The 17,912-nt window shown below is 41.1% G+C and overlaps 1 protein-coding gene across 1 annotated transcript in view; it reads right to left on the reverse strand.

Moving 5' to 3' along the window:
- The window catches only part of drosha (drosha ribonuclease III), a 94,372-nt gene that overhangs the window by 61,646 nt on the left and 14,814 nt on the right, over positions 1-17,912 (reverse strand). The window contains exons 14-17 of the mRNA XM_053342030.1: positions 15,479-15,603; positions 8,986-9,085; positions 4,825-4,932; positions 965-1,072 (exon numbers count right to left, since the gene is read on the reverse strand). Of these exons, the coding sequence (XP_053198005.1) occupies positions 965-1,072; positions 4,825-4,932; positions 8,986-9,085; positions 15,479-15,603 (441 nt within the window). The remainder of the gene's footprint in view (positions 1-964; positions 1,073-4,824; positions 4,933-8,985; positions 9,086-15,478; positions 15,604-17,912) is intronic.

The raw sequence follows: 17,912 nt of genomic DNA on the forward strand, positions 1-17,912 counted from the left end.
TAACAGCAGACAGAATTGCGAAGCAGACAGACAGGCAGACATACCGCAGCCGCCTGTATGTGAGCTGTCAACTGTTATGATCAAACTGATTGTTTTTCTTTTGTTTGTCATTTTTTGGAAGATTAAGGAGTTGGATGAAAAAGAGCGAGGGACAAACCCATTAATTTCTTCTCCCAAGAGACGGAGATGTCAAGCTCAAATGTGCGTCTCCTCGATGAAAGGGGCCGCAGCTTGTCGGCCGCCGGCTGGCCTCGCAGCGGGTCCGTGTTTCCTTTTTAGCACTCATAATGACAGGTCGTCATTACGCAAACGACAAAAAGGCCAATCATTGATCGATATGTGCAAATCTCCACGCATAAACACACCCAGAGCACCGAGCAGTCATGCACACGGACACACACATACAGAGCCTTGAGCAAATCTTAATGGATCCTTCCCCTTTTTAACTATGTATAGGCTACAACACATTGATTTCTAATGTATCAGGTTATGACAGCTCTTCAATATTGCTGGAGGCAGCCATAGGGCTTTCTCTGAGAGCACACAGCTTGAGGCTGCAGACCTGACAGGGGAGAGCTGGCATTATGGAGGAGGCTGTTGTTGTCCCGACTACTGTCACTGCAACTCACAGCAGACTGGGCCTGCTCGCTGCAGAGATATGACTCAGGATGGCATGTTGGTTACCTTAGCCGACTCTTGAACCCCTGTCTTCACCTGAACTATCCCTGCAGAGGTGGAATGGGCACAATAATGAGGCAAACGGCTGCCTCCCTGTATTCCTGCACACATGAAGCCAAAGCACAAAATGCTTACTTTTTTATCTGGCTATCTAACCAGCTAGCCATGCCTTTCTTTATCTATCCTGTTAGTTATCAAGTATGCTAGCCTTTAAATAATGTAGCTTGGTTTGGGGCACGGTCTCGCATCATTTTGTAAGTAAGCAGCTGTCATAACTGTGCCTTACCTGAAGGAGGCAACGCTCTGTGAAGACATAACCAATGAGCTTATCCAGGTGCATCAGACACTGGTGGTACCGGATATGATGGGTAAGAACAGGCAGCATCATGGCGTGCTGTGGAGGACAGAGAGAATAGGTAAAAAGGGCAATAGAGGAAGGCAGCTTTGGAGGAGAAATTTGGAAAGGGGAAAGAAACATGAGGAGTGTGAGAAGAAGGATCATGCCTTATATGAAAAAAAGAGTGAGAGGAGCATGTTTTGAGAGAAAGTGTGATGAAGAGATTGTGAGAAAGAGACGGTTGATAGAGGGAACAGGGAGGGAGAAATCAATCAGCCAGTCATTATTTATTAAGTGGTGCTCAGCAACAGAGAGATGAAATAATCAAAAACCCAATCGCTGCACTGTGAGAGGGAATGACAGAGGGGGGAAATTCACATTTGGACAGGACAGTCAAAATCGAAGCCCATTCCAACATGTTGACACACTTACATTCAGACAAACACTGACAGTCACCTATGAACCTCACACATATTAAAACAAAGTCTGAGTGAAAGAAAGTGAAATAAAAGTGAAAAAGAAAAGGGGAGGAGAGGAAGAGTTGGTGGATGAGTTGTGGGTGAAGTGTGTGTGTGCATATCAGTGTGGGAATGTGACACAGAAAGTGAGGATAAAAGCAGAAGAGAAAACAGTCAGTGGTCAAGAGAATGACTCTGACAGTCAGAGAGCCAATCTACAGAATCATTAGTGGAGGCTTATCAAGTAGGCCAGTCAAAGTGGCTAAGAAACTGTAGCAAAGGCTGGTGTACACACATTAACCCCGTGCCACCACATGAGAGAGGAGGGAGCCATGCATGTTTTAATTAATGCTACTGGGGAGGGTGAGCCCGAGGCCCGGCGGCTACAAGCAGTGCTGCCACGTAGCCCTGGGGCCATCACAGGGGCTGTAGTGACACAATCCCTAGGCCTTGTTAAGCAGCCAATTAACAAAGCCAGGCCCTGGTCGTGTCTACAGCTCCTGACCTGTTCTGATGAATGCCTGAGTGACAGAGTATATGTGTGTGTGTGTGTAGAAAGGCGGGGTTGGGGCTTATTAGAGTTGATACTCCAGTAATTAAAAGGTGGGAAATTTCTAATTTACTGTCACGGATGACATTTGGGCATATTGGACACCGTCCAACCGGACCAGCAGTCTTTTTTCCTGGCTGAAATATTGCAAGCATGAATTTTAAATTGCGCTTTAACTCACACCATCATCGTTTTATTAACTACAATGTGATATAACCGCGATCCCACCTTGTTTTTTGGAGTTTAATCATATCAATTAATTCCATAGGGCATAAATAATGAACTGAACATCTTTATTTTTAAAGATTCATTTATTTTGATGTATGCTGTATATTGTGCAATAGAGATGTCACTGCGAGGCTAAATGCTTACTGTGCTTTACTCCAGCTTATTTCAGGACATTTTATTAAGAAAACTCTACTCAGCAGTATTAAAGCAAATTTACATGAGATATTTAATTTATTTCCTACAGTACTCATATGCTGCCAACACAAATTTAGAGAGAGGTAAAGTATCCCTCTATGCTCCAACTTGGTTAAGTAGGTGGATTAATGTATGTAGTAAATGGTGATAAATAAATAAATGCTACCACACTGTTGCAGTGAACAAAGATCTGTCCACACTTATTTTCTATGTTGTAGAAGAGAAATCGAGCTGCCTTTCTCTCAAAATGTTTCTGACCGACTGATAACCTTCACATGGATGTGATGAGGGACACAAAAAGTCAGGAAGACAAAGCAGGAAACAGCAGTGAATCACAAAAAAACAAAAAAAACAAAAAACATTGATGAATATATGAATCCCAGCCCTGCTTCCAATGTGTAGCCTGGTCCTTGACGGCACCTTTCATGTGAAACAACCTTGGTGTAGCCAAGCGATGTCAGTAAGGAGGGGGTTGATTTTGTTTCCGAATGTAGTGCCTGCTTTTAGAATCAAGAGACTATGGGTCATCTTTGCCGTTATCTCTTGTCTCTGTCACACGTTGTGCAGAGTTTACCACCGCAGTTCGAACTGAAATTATTCATGAACCAATTAGTCGTAGCGGTACAGCTTGAAGCAAATATAATTGGGCAGCAATTATTGATTGGATCCTTCTTTGCTAGACCTTGCTATAAGAGGGGTCTGGCTTATGAGGCTGGAACTTTCAGTCATTCCTCACAAAATGTGAGCATGAGCATCAGCTCTAGGCTATCCTCGCTGCGTACAGCGATAGGGTATGTGTTCACAGAGGAAGATGTGCAACGCTGATGCCAATTATTTTCTGAGTAACAAGCAGAGCACATGAGGGAGAAGGCAATAAATAAAAGAATTATAAAAATAAAGCATACAAGTCCACTTCATTACACTGACAAATCCACGAACAAATGCACTCCTGTATGTTTCAGTGGGCACACATTAAGGGTTTTATGGTTCAAGTTCAATTAGGGCCCCCCTATGCACACATGAAACTATAAGCCATATACGTTGTTGCACTTCTCTGATTGAAATAATAAGATGTAGAAGATGTGGAGATAAAATTCTGTCTTTTACCGCCCACAAGTGCATGAAGGACATAATGGTACATGTGCTCTTGGCATACTGGGTGGTGGTGAAGTTGTATATAAATAAACTGTCAGGTCTGAGACATTACTTAATGAAGGGTATGGATGCTCAGGCTCTGTGGGAGTCCACTTTCCTTACACAGATTTTGACACTTGAATGGAGAAGTGATGCAATATGCGGAAAGATCAGAAGCCAAGTTTTTGACTGTGGCTGCAATGGGCACTGGTCTGTGTCTGTCTGATTGGAAGTACTGTGTATGTATGTGCGGATTCAAAGTATAATTGTGGCGTATTACAAATTGTAACTTATTTTTTTCACTTTTGGCAATCACTGATATCAGTTATGATAACACTGTACTCAGTTAGTTGAGTGCTGAGATGTAAGAACAGAGCCACAGCAATACAACAAAGTCTGACAGGGCACATGAGCGGTCAAACAATCAGTTTGTTAAAGTCCTGTCTGATCATCTGTTTCTGATGATGGCCATAACTATCAAAATAAGTTGTAATAAGGTGGAATTATCTTTTAAACATGACCATGTCACTCCCAATTTAACTGCTCTATGTTGGCCTCTGGTCAGACTTGATTTTCATATTTTATTGATACATTTTAAGGCTCTTAATGGTCTGAGATCATTATCCCAAAGATATCACAGCATGTTCTAAAATCCTCAGATTAAATGTGAAGTACAGACAGGTGTCAATAGGTGAGTGGGCATTTGCCATCAGAGCAACCAGCCTCTGTAAATGTCTGTCTAATGAGCTTATGTATTATTGTCTGCTTGTTTAATGTTGAATATTTGGGGGTTTTGAACTTTTGGTTACACAAAACAAGGAGCATGAAGAGGTTACTTTGGGGTGTGGGAACTTGTGATGGGCTTAGTGTTAATTTCAATATGAATAAATAAATTCATCCTTACTTTCTTGAAAACCCTTTTCTATAAAAAAAATAATAATTCTATTGATCATAAACCATTAAAGGTTTCTTGCATAAATTACCTTTTTTCCTCACCTCTCTTCAGTCTCTGCTCTGCATTGTATTTATTTTTAAGCTATATGAGTTCATTATGTGTGAATATCTACCATTGTTAGCACATACATAAGTGAGTGCTTGTAGACCTGCATACAAATCTGTACATCTATGAACATCTAAATGATCTAAATGTGCTGCATGCGTGCACTTGTTCGATCCATGAGTACGTATAGCAGTATGTATGCATGTATCAGTGTTTGTGCATTAATACGGTTGACGGGTGTTACCTGACAGACGTCGGAGCGGATGCCAGTCTTCCAGAAACCCTGGCTGCTGAGCTCCACTGTCACCTCACGGCGCATAGTGTTCTTCTGACGGATCTTCTGAAGAGCTTCCTGCCAAACAACCAGCCAGTCAATTATTGATCTGTTGGAGCACAGCCTATGGGGACAGTTCCCATCCTCAAAACACTACCCCGCCCTCACCCCCTCCTTTCTTTCCCTCCTTCTTTCCCAACAGATAGGCTGGCACATGCAATAAACTGAAACCTCCATGGCATGACACACATACAGTACAGCAGTGGACAGCAGCAACAGGGGAAGTGACAGCGCTGCTGGGCCTGGCTAATTAAGGCGCTGCAATGGTTCAGCATGGCTGTGGGCGGTGGTGGTTATACAGGGTGTAGGAAGGTTCATACTGAGGCTTCAATCCCAACCACTGAGAACTGAGACACCTACCTACCCATTAGGACCACCACACAAGAGCCTGGAGGTTGCTCTATCAGAGGCAGTACAAATCATTATAGATACATTACACATACACACACACAGCATCATGTCAGGTCTACAACAAATAGCTGGATATTCAGTGAAGGGGAGAGAGGGGGGCTAGGGGTGTTGACTCTGAGACAAGAGGGTCCTACAAATAACCAAGATGGAAGATGTATTGACAGACTGCACCTCCTAAATGTGAGAGTGCACGCAAGTGTTTCATTCAACTGTGACGCTATCGACTCCAAGTTCGCCGTGATCTGCCTAAAATGGAACGCCAGGAATTTCTGACTCGCAGAGGAAATAAGAACAACAAAGGCATGAATAAATAATGCCATCCTACTTTGAACTGTGCATCAAAGTGAACACGCTCGCCCACGCGCAAACACATGCATGCGCTACCACACACAACAAATCCTTCCATGGACAGCCAGCCACTGTATATGGAAAGCAGTAATCACAGAGAAGTGCAAATGATATGTAAATACTTTATTATGCAGGGCTTTCTACAGGGTTAGGGAATGGCTAGAAGTACAAAAAGTAAATAATTAACCAGAAAGAGGAGGTAGGGATGCATAAGTCTCTTGGAACAAACTAACTTTCTGCTGGTCAAACAGATGTGTCACGGTACATTTGACTTTTATCATTACATCCTCCTATCAAGTATGCGTTTTGGATCAGGTTAAGGTCAAACCCTATGTCGGAAATTCTACATCTGTACATCTGTTGCAGGTGCAGTCCATTTACTTATTTGTTTTGTGGGAAGATAATGATTACAACAGATGTAGATGTATGTGGTCCAGGAAAAGGTCTCCAGACGCTAAGGGTCAGATTTTCAGGAAGTTTGCAGCTGTTATTCATGGTTTACACAGGATGACTCTTAGTGCTTTTTATTATTACACACTTGATCTTTCCTCTTGGACAAGGCTTAGACCAAAATGTTCTTTGTGTGGGAGACGAGCACTTTTAATTTTTTTGGTAAAATCTGGCTATTGCTGTGGAGACTGAATGAGCATTTCTTAGGTTGAGGCTGCACAGAGGCACTCACCAACTAAATATAATTTAATGTAAAAACGTCAGCTGTGCAAACACATTTGTTCAATACTCCCCACTGAGATAAAACCTTTTGATTCCAATGATTCCATCATTATTCCTATATAACCAAACATTTTGAACAAACATTTTGAGTGCTGTGTTAATTCTGTCCTAACAAAACACACATGCACAAAATACTTGTTCACAATTGACAATTTGTCCTACTATGACATTCATTTTATTCCAAATTGCAAAGAAATGTATGTCCAAACAGCAGAGTGATCCTTAAAAAAAACACCCCAATCAACACTGGAATAAACTGTGAAAAATGATGTTAAATTCATGTGTGGCCCAGCTGAAGCAAAGACTTATAACCAATAGAAAATCTGTGGAATGAGTTGAAGATCGCTTTTAAAAGATGCTCCTCACACAACTCGGCAGAGCTTGGCCAAATCTGCAAAGAACAATCAGAGCAAATCCCCAAATCCACATATGCCGAGCTGATAGAGAAGACTCTAAACTGCATTCAAAGTACTGACTTGGGCCTGAATACTTATTCAAATTAGAGATATGTGATAATAAAGTAACTTCTGTTCTTTCATTTTTAGTACAGTAACAAAAAGGTCTTATGTCACAGTTTCACCTTGCCATTACTGTTTATTCTGTGTAGACAGTTAACAAGAAACAATGAACATTTCAACAGATCTTGTGAAACAGCCAAAACATGAGTCACAAGAGTATTTTCTGATGACAATATCAGTTTATGCAAATGTTTGGCTGAGGATCTCACACAAAATCCATCTGGGCAATGCACACAGACAGTCTGAATGTCCCTCAATGCCACACCATCTTCACACACACACAAATATACAACCTTCCAATGTGCTTGTCATGGGTGCAGAGGCGTGCACCCTGGTGTGAAGGCCAGTTCTCGCCTAGGCACACACCTCTGGTTTCCCCATAGCCCTGTGGACTGAGGACTGAGCACAGAGGTATCAAAGAGCCAGTTCGAGAAGCACAGCATTGCTGTGAACACCTCTGACAGGGTGATTCTTAATAGCAGAAAATACCTATCAGAGGAGAAGACGTTTAGTCTTTTACTGAAAGAGCATTTACCCAGGAAGCTTCAGTGTTCCCTCGGGCATTAAATAAGTCCTGATGCCACACTGCCACTGCAGTAAAGAGACACTGACATGGCTAATGTTTGTGGTGGAGTCTGATGGACCCAGTGTGTGAGTGTGCATGTGTTTGGGTTCACTAATTGCTGCAGTGCAGGTTGACAGTAGGATTGTCAGGGCCTGTTAGCCAGACAGCTCTGCAGAGCTACCTGGGAAACAAGCTAATTGAGCTTGGAGTTCTTGCTCATTATTGGTTCAGAGTGTATCAAACAGACCAAAGGAAGAGACTGGATCTGATACACACTCAAAGACTTAGAGAGAGGTGAAAGTTGTATCTACTGCAAAGTAGTTACAGCAGTCCCTATGGGAGAGATATGGTGGGACAGAGTACATGGACTATACTCAGCTACTACAGGCCACACACAGTACCTACACCTGGTGAGTCTGTGGAGACATGGTCATTACTTCACCAAACCTAAACCTTTTCCATTATCTGTCTCTTGTGGTGGTTTGACCTTCACAGAGAACTGCAGAGAGCAGTCCCTGACATTTTATTCTGAGGTGTAAATTCATCTACAGTGTACATTAATAATTTAAGAAATATGCTACCAATGCTTCCACGCCTATATGTAAGCAAAGCATTTATATTTGACCTACAGACAAGACTTAAATAAACATGAAATAATACATATAACATACTTGACATACCTTTGAGCTACAAGTGCAACAAGAATTCATTTATGGGATGGTAAAGGAGAGAAGTCAAGAATATTTACAGGTGTTGCAATCTGTGTAAGGCAAAAGCCAACAAGTTCCAAATCTCTACATTTACACCTATTGTCAAAATATAATTCTTCTATTTTCTATTCAGTTAATATAATAATTGAGTTTGTTTGGTGATAATGATGACAGAGAGATGATAGCTAACACAGTAATGCCACAATTTGTAAGGTTATAGTTGAGTATACTGTAACAAATCACTTAATTGAAATATGTTTTACCAACACATAACATAAATAAAGGAAGCATGTCAGCAATGATATAACATCTTACTTACATGGTACTACTGAGAAAATGAACATTTTTTCAAGGTAAGGCACTGAAAGCAAAATTGAAATATTCCTCTAGGCATGAAATTGATGCTTAACAAAAAATTTAAAAAAAATGTAGGCTTTGGCTGTCACTTTTGTTTAGTTAAAAAGCATCCTTATTACTTTCAGGGAACAACTCTGATTACTAGCAGCAAGTTCCAGATAATAGTTCTTTTTTTTTTTTAATTAATGGCTGTGAATGTCTTATTTCTGCAGAGCATGCAAGAGCTCCAATGTCTCAGCAAACACTTTAATTCTGCATCTGCTTGAACTGAGCTTCCAAATTATAAAAATTGAAAGCTCACTGCAGCACATTCACAAAAAATTACCAATTGATAATGTTTGTGGATGAAACAATAAAACTTGTGTGTGTGACAATGAAAATATTCTGAAACAAAAATATTGTGAGTGTGTTTTGTTTTCTTTTAACCCACCTCTCTCTGTGTCAACTTCTGCTTGTCAATCTGCTTGACCTTGGGGCTGTTGGCCAGCAGGTGGCGTAGTTTGACATAGCTCTTCCACAGCTTCTGGTACCTGCCAACAGTAAATAAGGAAGGATCAGGCTGACAGGAGTCTATCTCCCGCTCACTCTTCTGCTCTAGAACAACACATCAATATTTCATCTGCAGCCTGCCTGATATTAAATATAATTTAACAGTTGCCTGCGGCCTTTATTGCATTAGCTGCTTGTGTGTGAGGGCAGTAGACACATAAGATTCTCTGTTTCAGATGTCCACCATTTGAACTGTGAGCAGCGGTTCTCTCTCTCTCTCTCTCTCTCTCTCTCACTCTCACACACACACACACACACACACACAGACACACACACACACACACACACACACACACACAGGCTAACTGACTGACAATTTGCAGTTCACCATATTTTCCTTTCTGGTAAAAAGCTGAAAAAGCTGTAAGTCATGAAACATGGAGCAGCTCTGACACATGGCTCCAGAGCTATCTCATAACCTCCTTATTCTCATTTTCTATAAAACCCCATTGTCTTTGCTCTCATTTGCATCTGAAAAGAGGCAAGGAGTTATCGGCAAGGTGACATGTAGCCACCACACTAACCACCTCCCCTTTCTCCCCCTTCCCTCCTCATTTCCCTCTCTCTCTCTCTCTCTCTCTCTTTTCAATCAGACCTCCTGATTGATGCACTGAGGGCCGAGTGTGACCGTTCTGCTCTCATTCAGGAGACTTTCTCCTCATTTACCCAGAGTTATTCAATTATGATTGGTGGGATGGAGGGGTAAGGTGCCGAGGTTTGGGGGATAGGGTGGTGCATTGACAGAGAGAAAGGGAGAGAGGCATAAAGAAAGAAAAAAAGAGAGAGGGGATGAAGGGGTGAGGGGGGGGGTGTGCAGGTGGGGGGTGGGGGGTTTTGCTGTGGAATAGAAGAATTATAGAGCTTTAATAGTGGGGACTTCATTAGAGACTGAGACGAGGGAATGAGACGGCTTTACCGGCCCGATTATCAGCTCTCCACCACCTCCGTACTGAGGCAGCCAGAGTAGACGAGAGACAGAGAGAGGAAGAAGAAGAGCAAGACAGTGAGAGAGAGGGTGAAAGTCTATCCAGCCTGGGAGGCCCCCTCGTCCCCAATCCGCTCCAATGACCTTTCCACAGATCCGCTGTGTGCTCTCAGGGTAGCACTGCCGCAGCTCTCGCCACTCCCTGCACATGCTTTCATTAGCATATGCTGCCTTGTTCTTTCCATCCCACTCTCTCCTGCTTTCTATCTCTATCCTTTTCAGACACGTGATCTGAAATATCGCTGGCTTCATCTATCTGTAAAAGTAACAGCTTTTTAGCACTCAAATATACAGTATATTCATGTTCTGTAATGCCTATATTTAAATATGATAAGACCATTATAGAGAGCACTGCAATGTTCACAATGTTTGGCACAAGAGGCAGCTGAAAGTCGCAAAGCACTCATGATGAACTGAAGGATGACTGACTGCTTACTTCTCATGCGTCGGTGTCTGTGTTGCCCACCAGAAGTTCTGTCAGAAATGGACTTTTAATCCAGTTTTGGGCCACATATTTGCGATACGCTTTTTGGGTCTTAGTCATTTTTAACCACACATTTTAACCGGACAATGGATTTTAGTCATCGGACATGGATTTTAAGTGTTTTTCAAGAACTGTTCATTGTTCACTGTCAATTGTTCATACTTGACAGGTTTCTAATGAATTGCAGAAGAAAGACACTCTTTTGTCAAACTTCATGGGCGTGGCTACTGAGCAGTCCAGATGAATTACTACCATCAGTGTGACCATCCAGGTTTGTCTGCTCAACATCATTCTAGTAGATACTCAGACTGGGCTGCCTCACCAACTTGCCTTAGCCTTTCAAACTGCTACTCAACCCTGTCTGACTACACTATGGTCCACCTAGCTGGTGTTCCTACAGTTCTGTCTTGTCCTGATCTGAAAACAGCAGAATGCTGACACTGCAGTTTCTTCACCACTAGTGGTTAGCAGTGTTCAGGTGCCTCATCATTCTACTGGGACGCCAAATCAACGAGCCTCATCTTGAGAAATAACCTCTTCTTTCCCTTTTAAGATATTGACCACATTAATAGTTGGAGATCCCATGAGGAATATCCTTCTTTTCAATACAGCTTCCATGGAGTCATGGTCACTGAGATCCTGGATAAGCTCCCTCACAACCATCTTCTGCCAAACGAGTAATCGTTCATATGGGGCCAAATGATGCAGCTTGTCATCAATCCGAGCTGACCAAAAATCATTTTAATGACCTTTATTACTTTTTAAGAATTTGCAGAAAGTGTGTTTTCATTTCCAGTCCTGTCCCAACGTTGGCCCACCTGCAGAGCTCACAATATAGGGTTTATTGACAATTTGAATCTGTTTTTGGATAATTTCTCCCTCTTTTGTACCTCACACTTTTTAGTCTTCGTATTAAGACTAGAATCCATGTGTTATATTGCCTCTGAATTTCTCAATCGCACTGAGTCCTGCAATTTTATACAACATGAATTTGGTTGTACATAGACAGGAGTGCACACTTTGGACCGAGTTTTTACACATGGCATGGATATTGAACTTTTTGGCTCTAAGGATTTGTTTGTCAGTGAATACAAATGTATTTTATTTGATGAGTGCTGAAGCCACTCCACAGGCAGAGGTTGGTGCTGTCAGAATATTGTTACAAGTATCTTGTCCAAAATTTTAGAAAAGGTTGTTGAAAAGCAACCTGTTCAAACACCGGATTTGCACATGGTGTTTGACGAATATCAATTTCGTTTTCATAAATGACACTCCATTGAAAAAGCTCAATAAATATCCTAATGGCTGCAGATGCTGAAGAGTGCTCGATGTTGGTTCTATTGGACCTTAGTGCAGCAGTCGATACTGTTAACCACCAATTATTAACCCAGACATTTAAACACCTTATGGGAATTTCCAGTGGATTTCTGCATTCTCTTCCTGTGGTTGTATATAAAAGTTTGGGCACCCCTCAACAAATATAATTTTCAATAGAAACTTTTTAATTGATCTCAGCTTCTCTTGGATATGGAACATAAACACCATATTATCAGCAACCATTAATGCATAGATACTTTTTGTCTGAATTGAAAGAAAATATTAAAAAATGAAAACATCATTGTGGCACGTGTAAACATTCGGGCACCTTAAGTGCTCCAAAGTCTCAGATTCTTTTTACAGGGTCTCATACCTTAATCAGCCTGTTAAGCCTGAGATATGTCAACCATTGTCATTAGAAAATGTCAGTTGTTGCCACTTTCAAACTTTATAAATACTCTAAGCAGCTGTGTAAAACTCTGAATATTAAAGTTTTTAATGCCCAAGATGCAGCAGAAGGCTACAAGAAGGTAGTAAATCATTGTTAGGTTGCAGTTTCCACAGTGTGAAATGTATTAAGAGTTCGCCGTTTTAGGCAACTGTCTTGAAGAGAACTGCTCGAATGCTGGTCAAAAAGGCAAATCAGAACTCCCACCTGACTGCAAAAAACCTGCAGGAAGATTTATCAGACTCAGGAGTGGTGTTGCATGCACAAAGACCTTCATGGAAAAGTCAGTAAAAGAAATCTCGCTCACATGTGTGACATGATGACAGCATCTTGACAAATAAAGCATCTTGAATCTTAATATTTATAAATGATATTTAAAGGGATGAAACTGAGATACATAATTGTTTTCTGTAACATATACAGTAACTATGAAATAATGTAACTAAATGGAGGAAAATCAGATCAGTGGCTTCACCATTCTCTAGGACATAACTTTAACGAGTTACCTGAACACTAATAAGAGAAAGAATGCATCTATGTTGTATCCCAGTATAGTAGCAATGTTAAAAAAAAAACTGCCCAATCAAAGAGTAAATAAATTATGTGCTCAAGGCTAACATGTCCAGAAGATTCCAATTTATAAAGAGACAACAGAGAGCATGCCTCTTTGAATCAGAGTGAGCATGTGTGAATAAGTGTCAATTCAAACTTAAGCTGCATTGGAAGTGTTTAAGAAATGTTACTAGGTCCAAACTCAGTAACATTGCTGTGAGGAACTTTATATGAAAAAGAGGTTGTAGCTGGGGCTCATTCAAACACAAGTCCTCTATGTCCCCTCTTCTTCTTTTCTTTTCATATTTCTCTCTTACACTTGATTTTGTCATGTGCCATCTTTCCATCTAGCTCTCTTTTCATTACATTCCCTGACCTCTGACATGTCGTCATTCTTGCCTCAGCAGTTGTGATGGAGAAGCTGAAGAAGCATGAGTTGCAGTGCTAAACACAAATGTATCCAGTAGGCAGTGTAAAGAAAAGAGGACAACACAGTTTCTTCAGTCTCCTGAGTTATGGTATAAGCAAAGTCCCTTACTTAATTCTTCCTTGCTCCTTAATTGAACCAGAAGTATTTCTGCTCTGAGGATCAAGGATTGAAGAGGGATACCTGAGGTGCCACGAGAGAGAATACGCAATAGCCTTCACAGAAGTCTTTTAACGGCTGACATGCCCCCCTTACTGGATATCAGTTACCGACTGAAGGCTGCAGCTTATCAAACTGATCTGACCACTGAATGGAGACAGATTTCAGATTAATTTCAGTATCACAACAAACTTTTATATTTTATTTGCTTCCTGATTGTGTTTTAAGATCAACTAAAGAAGCATTAATAACTTTCTTCATTTATCAGAAAGTTGTTTTTTTTCTTTTCATGGTCTGTTATTACCCCCAGTAACTGTTATTATGGGCAACATAAAAGTCAGGGAGAGTCTATCTGTTAGCAAGAACATATAATTTACATGTGAGGCTGGAAATTCCTGAATTTTGCAATCAATGAGTTACATGATTCCCATTTTCCCTGAATATTTAGTCAAATAAATAATTTCCAGTGTTCAAAAGACACCCTAACCATATACTGAGTTATTAAATAAAATAATGAATTCACAATCAGAATATCAAAAAATTCAGACAAAAATAATTATGAAATAACAAACGCATTCTGAGAGTAGAAGTTGTTCCTCTGCCTCTGAGCAGGACACATTATAAATACAGAATGCCGGTTATTATTTATGTTCAGGTGTTTGTTAAACCTGTAACAGAAAGAAAACACTGCTGCTCTGGCAGTGATACCTATGCACCTTTATTAGTATTAGGATAGTGCACATATATGCAGACGCAAGCTCTGTGTGAAGTTGTTCCAGCTGTTCAAGCCAACTGACAGCTGATCCAGCTGTGATCAGCTGCCACCGTCATCAGAAATCAATGTTGCTTCACATGACGGATGTTGCATTTCTCTAAAAAATGTATTACTCCATTTCCTCTCCCTTTGCTTGGTTTCCTTGCGTATCTCCATGCATCCTTGGAGGAAGGGACTAAGACACAAGGAAAGGATTTGAAGTGAGGGTAACATCGATGCAGTTTAAGTGACTTGGGGTATACCCAATATATACTGTCGCTGTGTCCAAGGCTCTCTCTCTGTGGCATTGCTGCCACCGCAATCAACACCGTTCCTGCCCTCGCTACATGCATCATTAGCAGTGGTAGGAAATCCTTTCCACTGGTCTCTTACTACTCGTTTCTGCATCAGCTAATGATGTCCCAGTCCATCCATAAATTTGTCGTTGTCTGCCGCTTTGAGAAGTTTGACATGGCAGCAGGGTGCACAGGGATGAAAGTGCTCAGTGGACAGGCAGCTTAAATGTAACGGCAGGGGGGAGAGGACATTAGTCAGGGGGAGGAAGCAAACTAGTTCTGCCTAAATGCATTTCCTAATGATCATCCTCTTGTTTGCATCTTCATCACCTCCATTTTCCTCCTTCTGACTGTTGTGATGGGAACTAGTTATTTAAGTTCTACTGGAAATCCACAGGTTTAAATTTAGAATAAGAGGGTAGAAATCAAGTTGTGAACTGACTTTTGATTGGTGCTTGGTGCGGTGTTGTCACATCTCTCTAAACACCTTGGAGACAGCAGCTCTGATGATCTAATACACTGCTTTTGTTAATTATGCAGCAGCACAGTACTGTATTCCCTACTGCAGCCCTGTGGCGTGTGTGTGGCATTACTATTCACGAGACATAAACCACAGCAGCTCCCACGGCGGAGGCACCCAGAGGAAACCTGGGACCCGTGACGACGCATGTGAAAATGTCACGCCACTCGTTTTCTCATCCTTCTATTGCCCTTTCCATCTATCATTCTATCTCTCCTCTAGTTTGACACACGCCGTTCTCATCCTCTTCGATGCGCAACACTAAGGAAATTGCCGTCACAGTGTCCTAGGAGAGCGCTGGTGAATAAGAGTGGAGGGAACAAGAGAGCTGCTAAGCAGCAGGTGGGAGCTATAAGCAGAGATCTGTACCTGGATGGCTGGTCGACATTTATGCATGTGCGTGTGTGTCTACATGTATGCAAGTGATCTTACTGAGGGTCTCCAGCGTAGCTGAGTTGAGCGGGCCGGATCCCAAAATGAACAATTATGGGGAAGGTGATGACTTCTGGGTTGAACTGTTCTCTGTCCAGTTGGTCGATTCGCACCGAGCTGGGTTTCTAGGGCAGAAAGAAGTCAGCACAGTGAATCATGTTACAGTAAAAACACATTAATAAGGCTACAAGACAGCCATCATTCAATCATCTGCTACCAATATGTGGAATAACAAATAACCGATGCCATGATGGTCGTCTGTCACAGGAATATAATGAGATGAGGCCCAGATTCAGCTTGTAGCACACATACAATGATAAAGTGATGTCAGAGATGGCGAGCCAAATTCTGACGCTATTATCAGGGAGGAGATTGACAAGCAACATGTCCTCAGCTGTCTCCCAAATCACAGATAGCCTGTCAGGCATTTTGCGAGATCAGAGGAAGGGGCTGTAGCATAAGGCGTGATGAGGTGCACGGCAGATGGCTCGAGGCTCGGGCTCACCTTGACATTAGCCGCGCTCGCTCATCACAGTCTGCATACAAACTTTGATTTGAGAGCAAGAGGTCACCAGCCAACTTTGATTTAGTCTTTAAAGCAACATAATCAGGTTTGATTGGCTTGATGGAAGCCTTGATGATTGCCCTGTTTATAATCCCGACACAAATACATTGTACATGCTGATTTATATATACTGGGACAATAGCATCTGCTGGGTCTTTGCCTATACTTTAACGCGCCAAAACTGATTGAGGGTTGATGACATCTGTGCCCTCATTTGTCGACTTTGCTACGGTGTGAAATAATCACTTGAGTATACCATGTTTGACTGGCATCAGACCTTTTCATTTGGAGTAGCATGTGTGACCTTGACATACAACAGTGAGATTTCCACAAAACAAAGGAAAGTGATGCCTGAGCTGGCCCAAGGAGCTCTAAAAGGGTACTTTATAGATATTAAGCAACCAGCAATAATTTTTTTAATTATTATTCTATACTTCCCTGAACATATTTTGCTGCCATAACATGAAGGTTTGGATCAAATTGGTTGGCACAGAAACACAATCTATCAACAGAAAAATAATCAGCAACTGTTGTGATAAATGAACACTCTTATGATGAATTAACACTGCTTTCTGCTTTTATCTGTTTTATATGTCTGTTATAATTCATATGTATGGGAGTATGGGACAATTTGTTGGAAGAATATAAATTGTAAGATACTTTGGTCTTGGGGAAATTGCGATGGGCATAAATGGACATGGACAAAAAATCCACAATAAAAAATACAAAAAATAGCTTCACAAGCAGCCTTACAGAAGTTTCACAAAAATGTGAAGTAACTGAAAAATATTTTTCAGACAATTCAACAGTTTCCAAAGCCTGGAATTAAATAAAACAGTTGTTTTCATCTTATTTCACCCACGTTTAAATAAACAAGTTAATTATACAGTATGTATAAGTCGCACCAGTGTATAAGAAAGAAAAATGCTTTTCTATTTAAGACTGGTTAACTTGAATGCACCAGTAGCTATTCAATTTATAAACAGGTATGTTTTTACTCTAAAACTTTCTCAATTTACTTTTATTTGAAACAATCAAAACACACATATTACACCTGAAACAGTGTGTCGGGTTAATGGTTAATGGTCTGGTAATGATTTGCTTAACTGAACTGGACCAGTATATTAAGTCAGACCAGGTTCAGGTTAGGCTGAGTTTCAATCAAACCTTTTAAAAGAAGACAGTAACTTTACATATTTGTGCTGTGCGCAAATAGACTACTGCCGCCGAGTCACGCTTTTGCACATCGCGCTTCAACATCAGTTTGGTCTGTAAATACTGAAATATCACAGCAAATAGTGCCCCCAAATACTCATTTTTTCGGTACAACATATAGCATTAACGGGTCATCAATATTCTATTTTCATTAGCTGCCGAAATTGCTGGAGCATGTAGTGTGCTTGACGCCGCTGTTTAATATAACATTATACAGTAGTTCATAAGTGTGGATGCTCATTATCATTACAGTTATAGTTGTTGTTCTTAGTTTGGACGGCCCTTTACATACCTATACTCATATGCAGATCCAACCTCTCTCTGTATTTTACTGGTGAATAGGACACACCGGTATATAAGGCGCACCCTACTTTTCAATGAAAAAATATTGCACTAAAGGTCAGGGTAATTATAATTAAAGGGTACAAGGACAATGACAGAGTAATTGAACATTGCCCCAACTAGTTCTGTTTTTTATAAAGCAGGGTAAAGCTTTATATATGACCCTTTTAAACAGACTTTGTTTGACTGGCAGACCAATCTTTAACTTGAGTCCAGGGATGAAAGACTATTAAAAACACCCACCTATGTGGAAACCCTGACAGCAACAATTCAGTCCTGCCAGAAAGAGGAGTTGACTCAATAACTCACCCA

Source organism: Scomber japonicus, chromosome 21 (assembly GCF_027409825.1).
Source record: "Scomber japonicus isolate fScoJap1 chromosome 21, fScoJap1.pri, whole genome shotgun sequence".
Classification (NCBI taxonomy): Eukaryota; Metazoa; Chordata; class Actinopteri; order Scombriformes; family Scombridae; genus Scomber; species Scomber japonicus.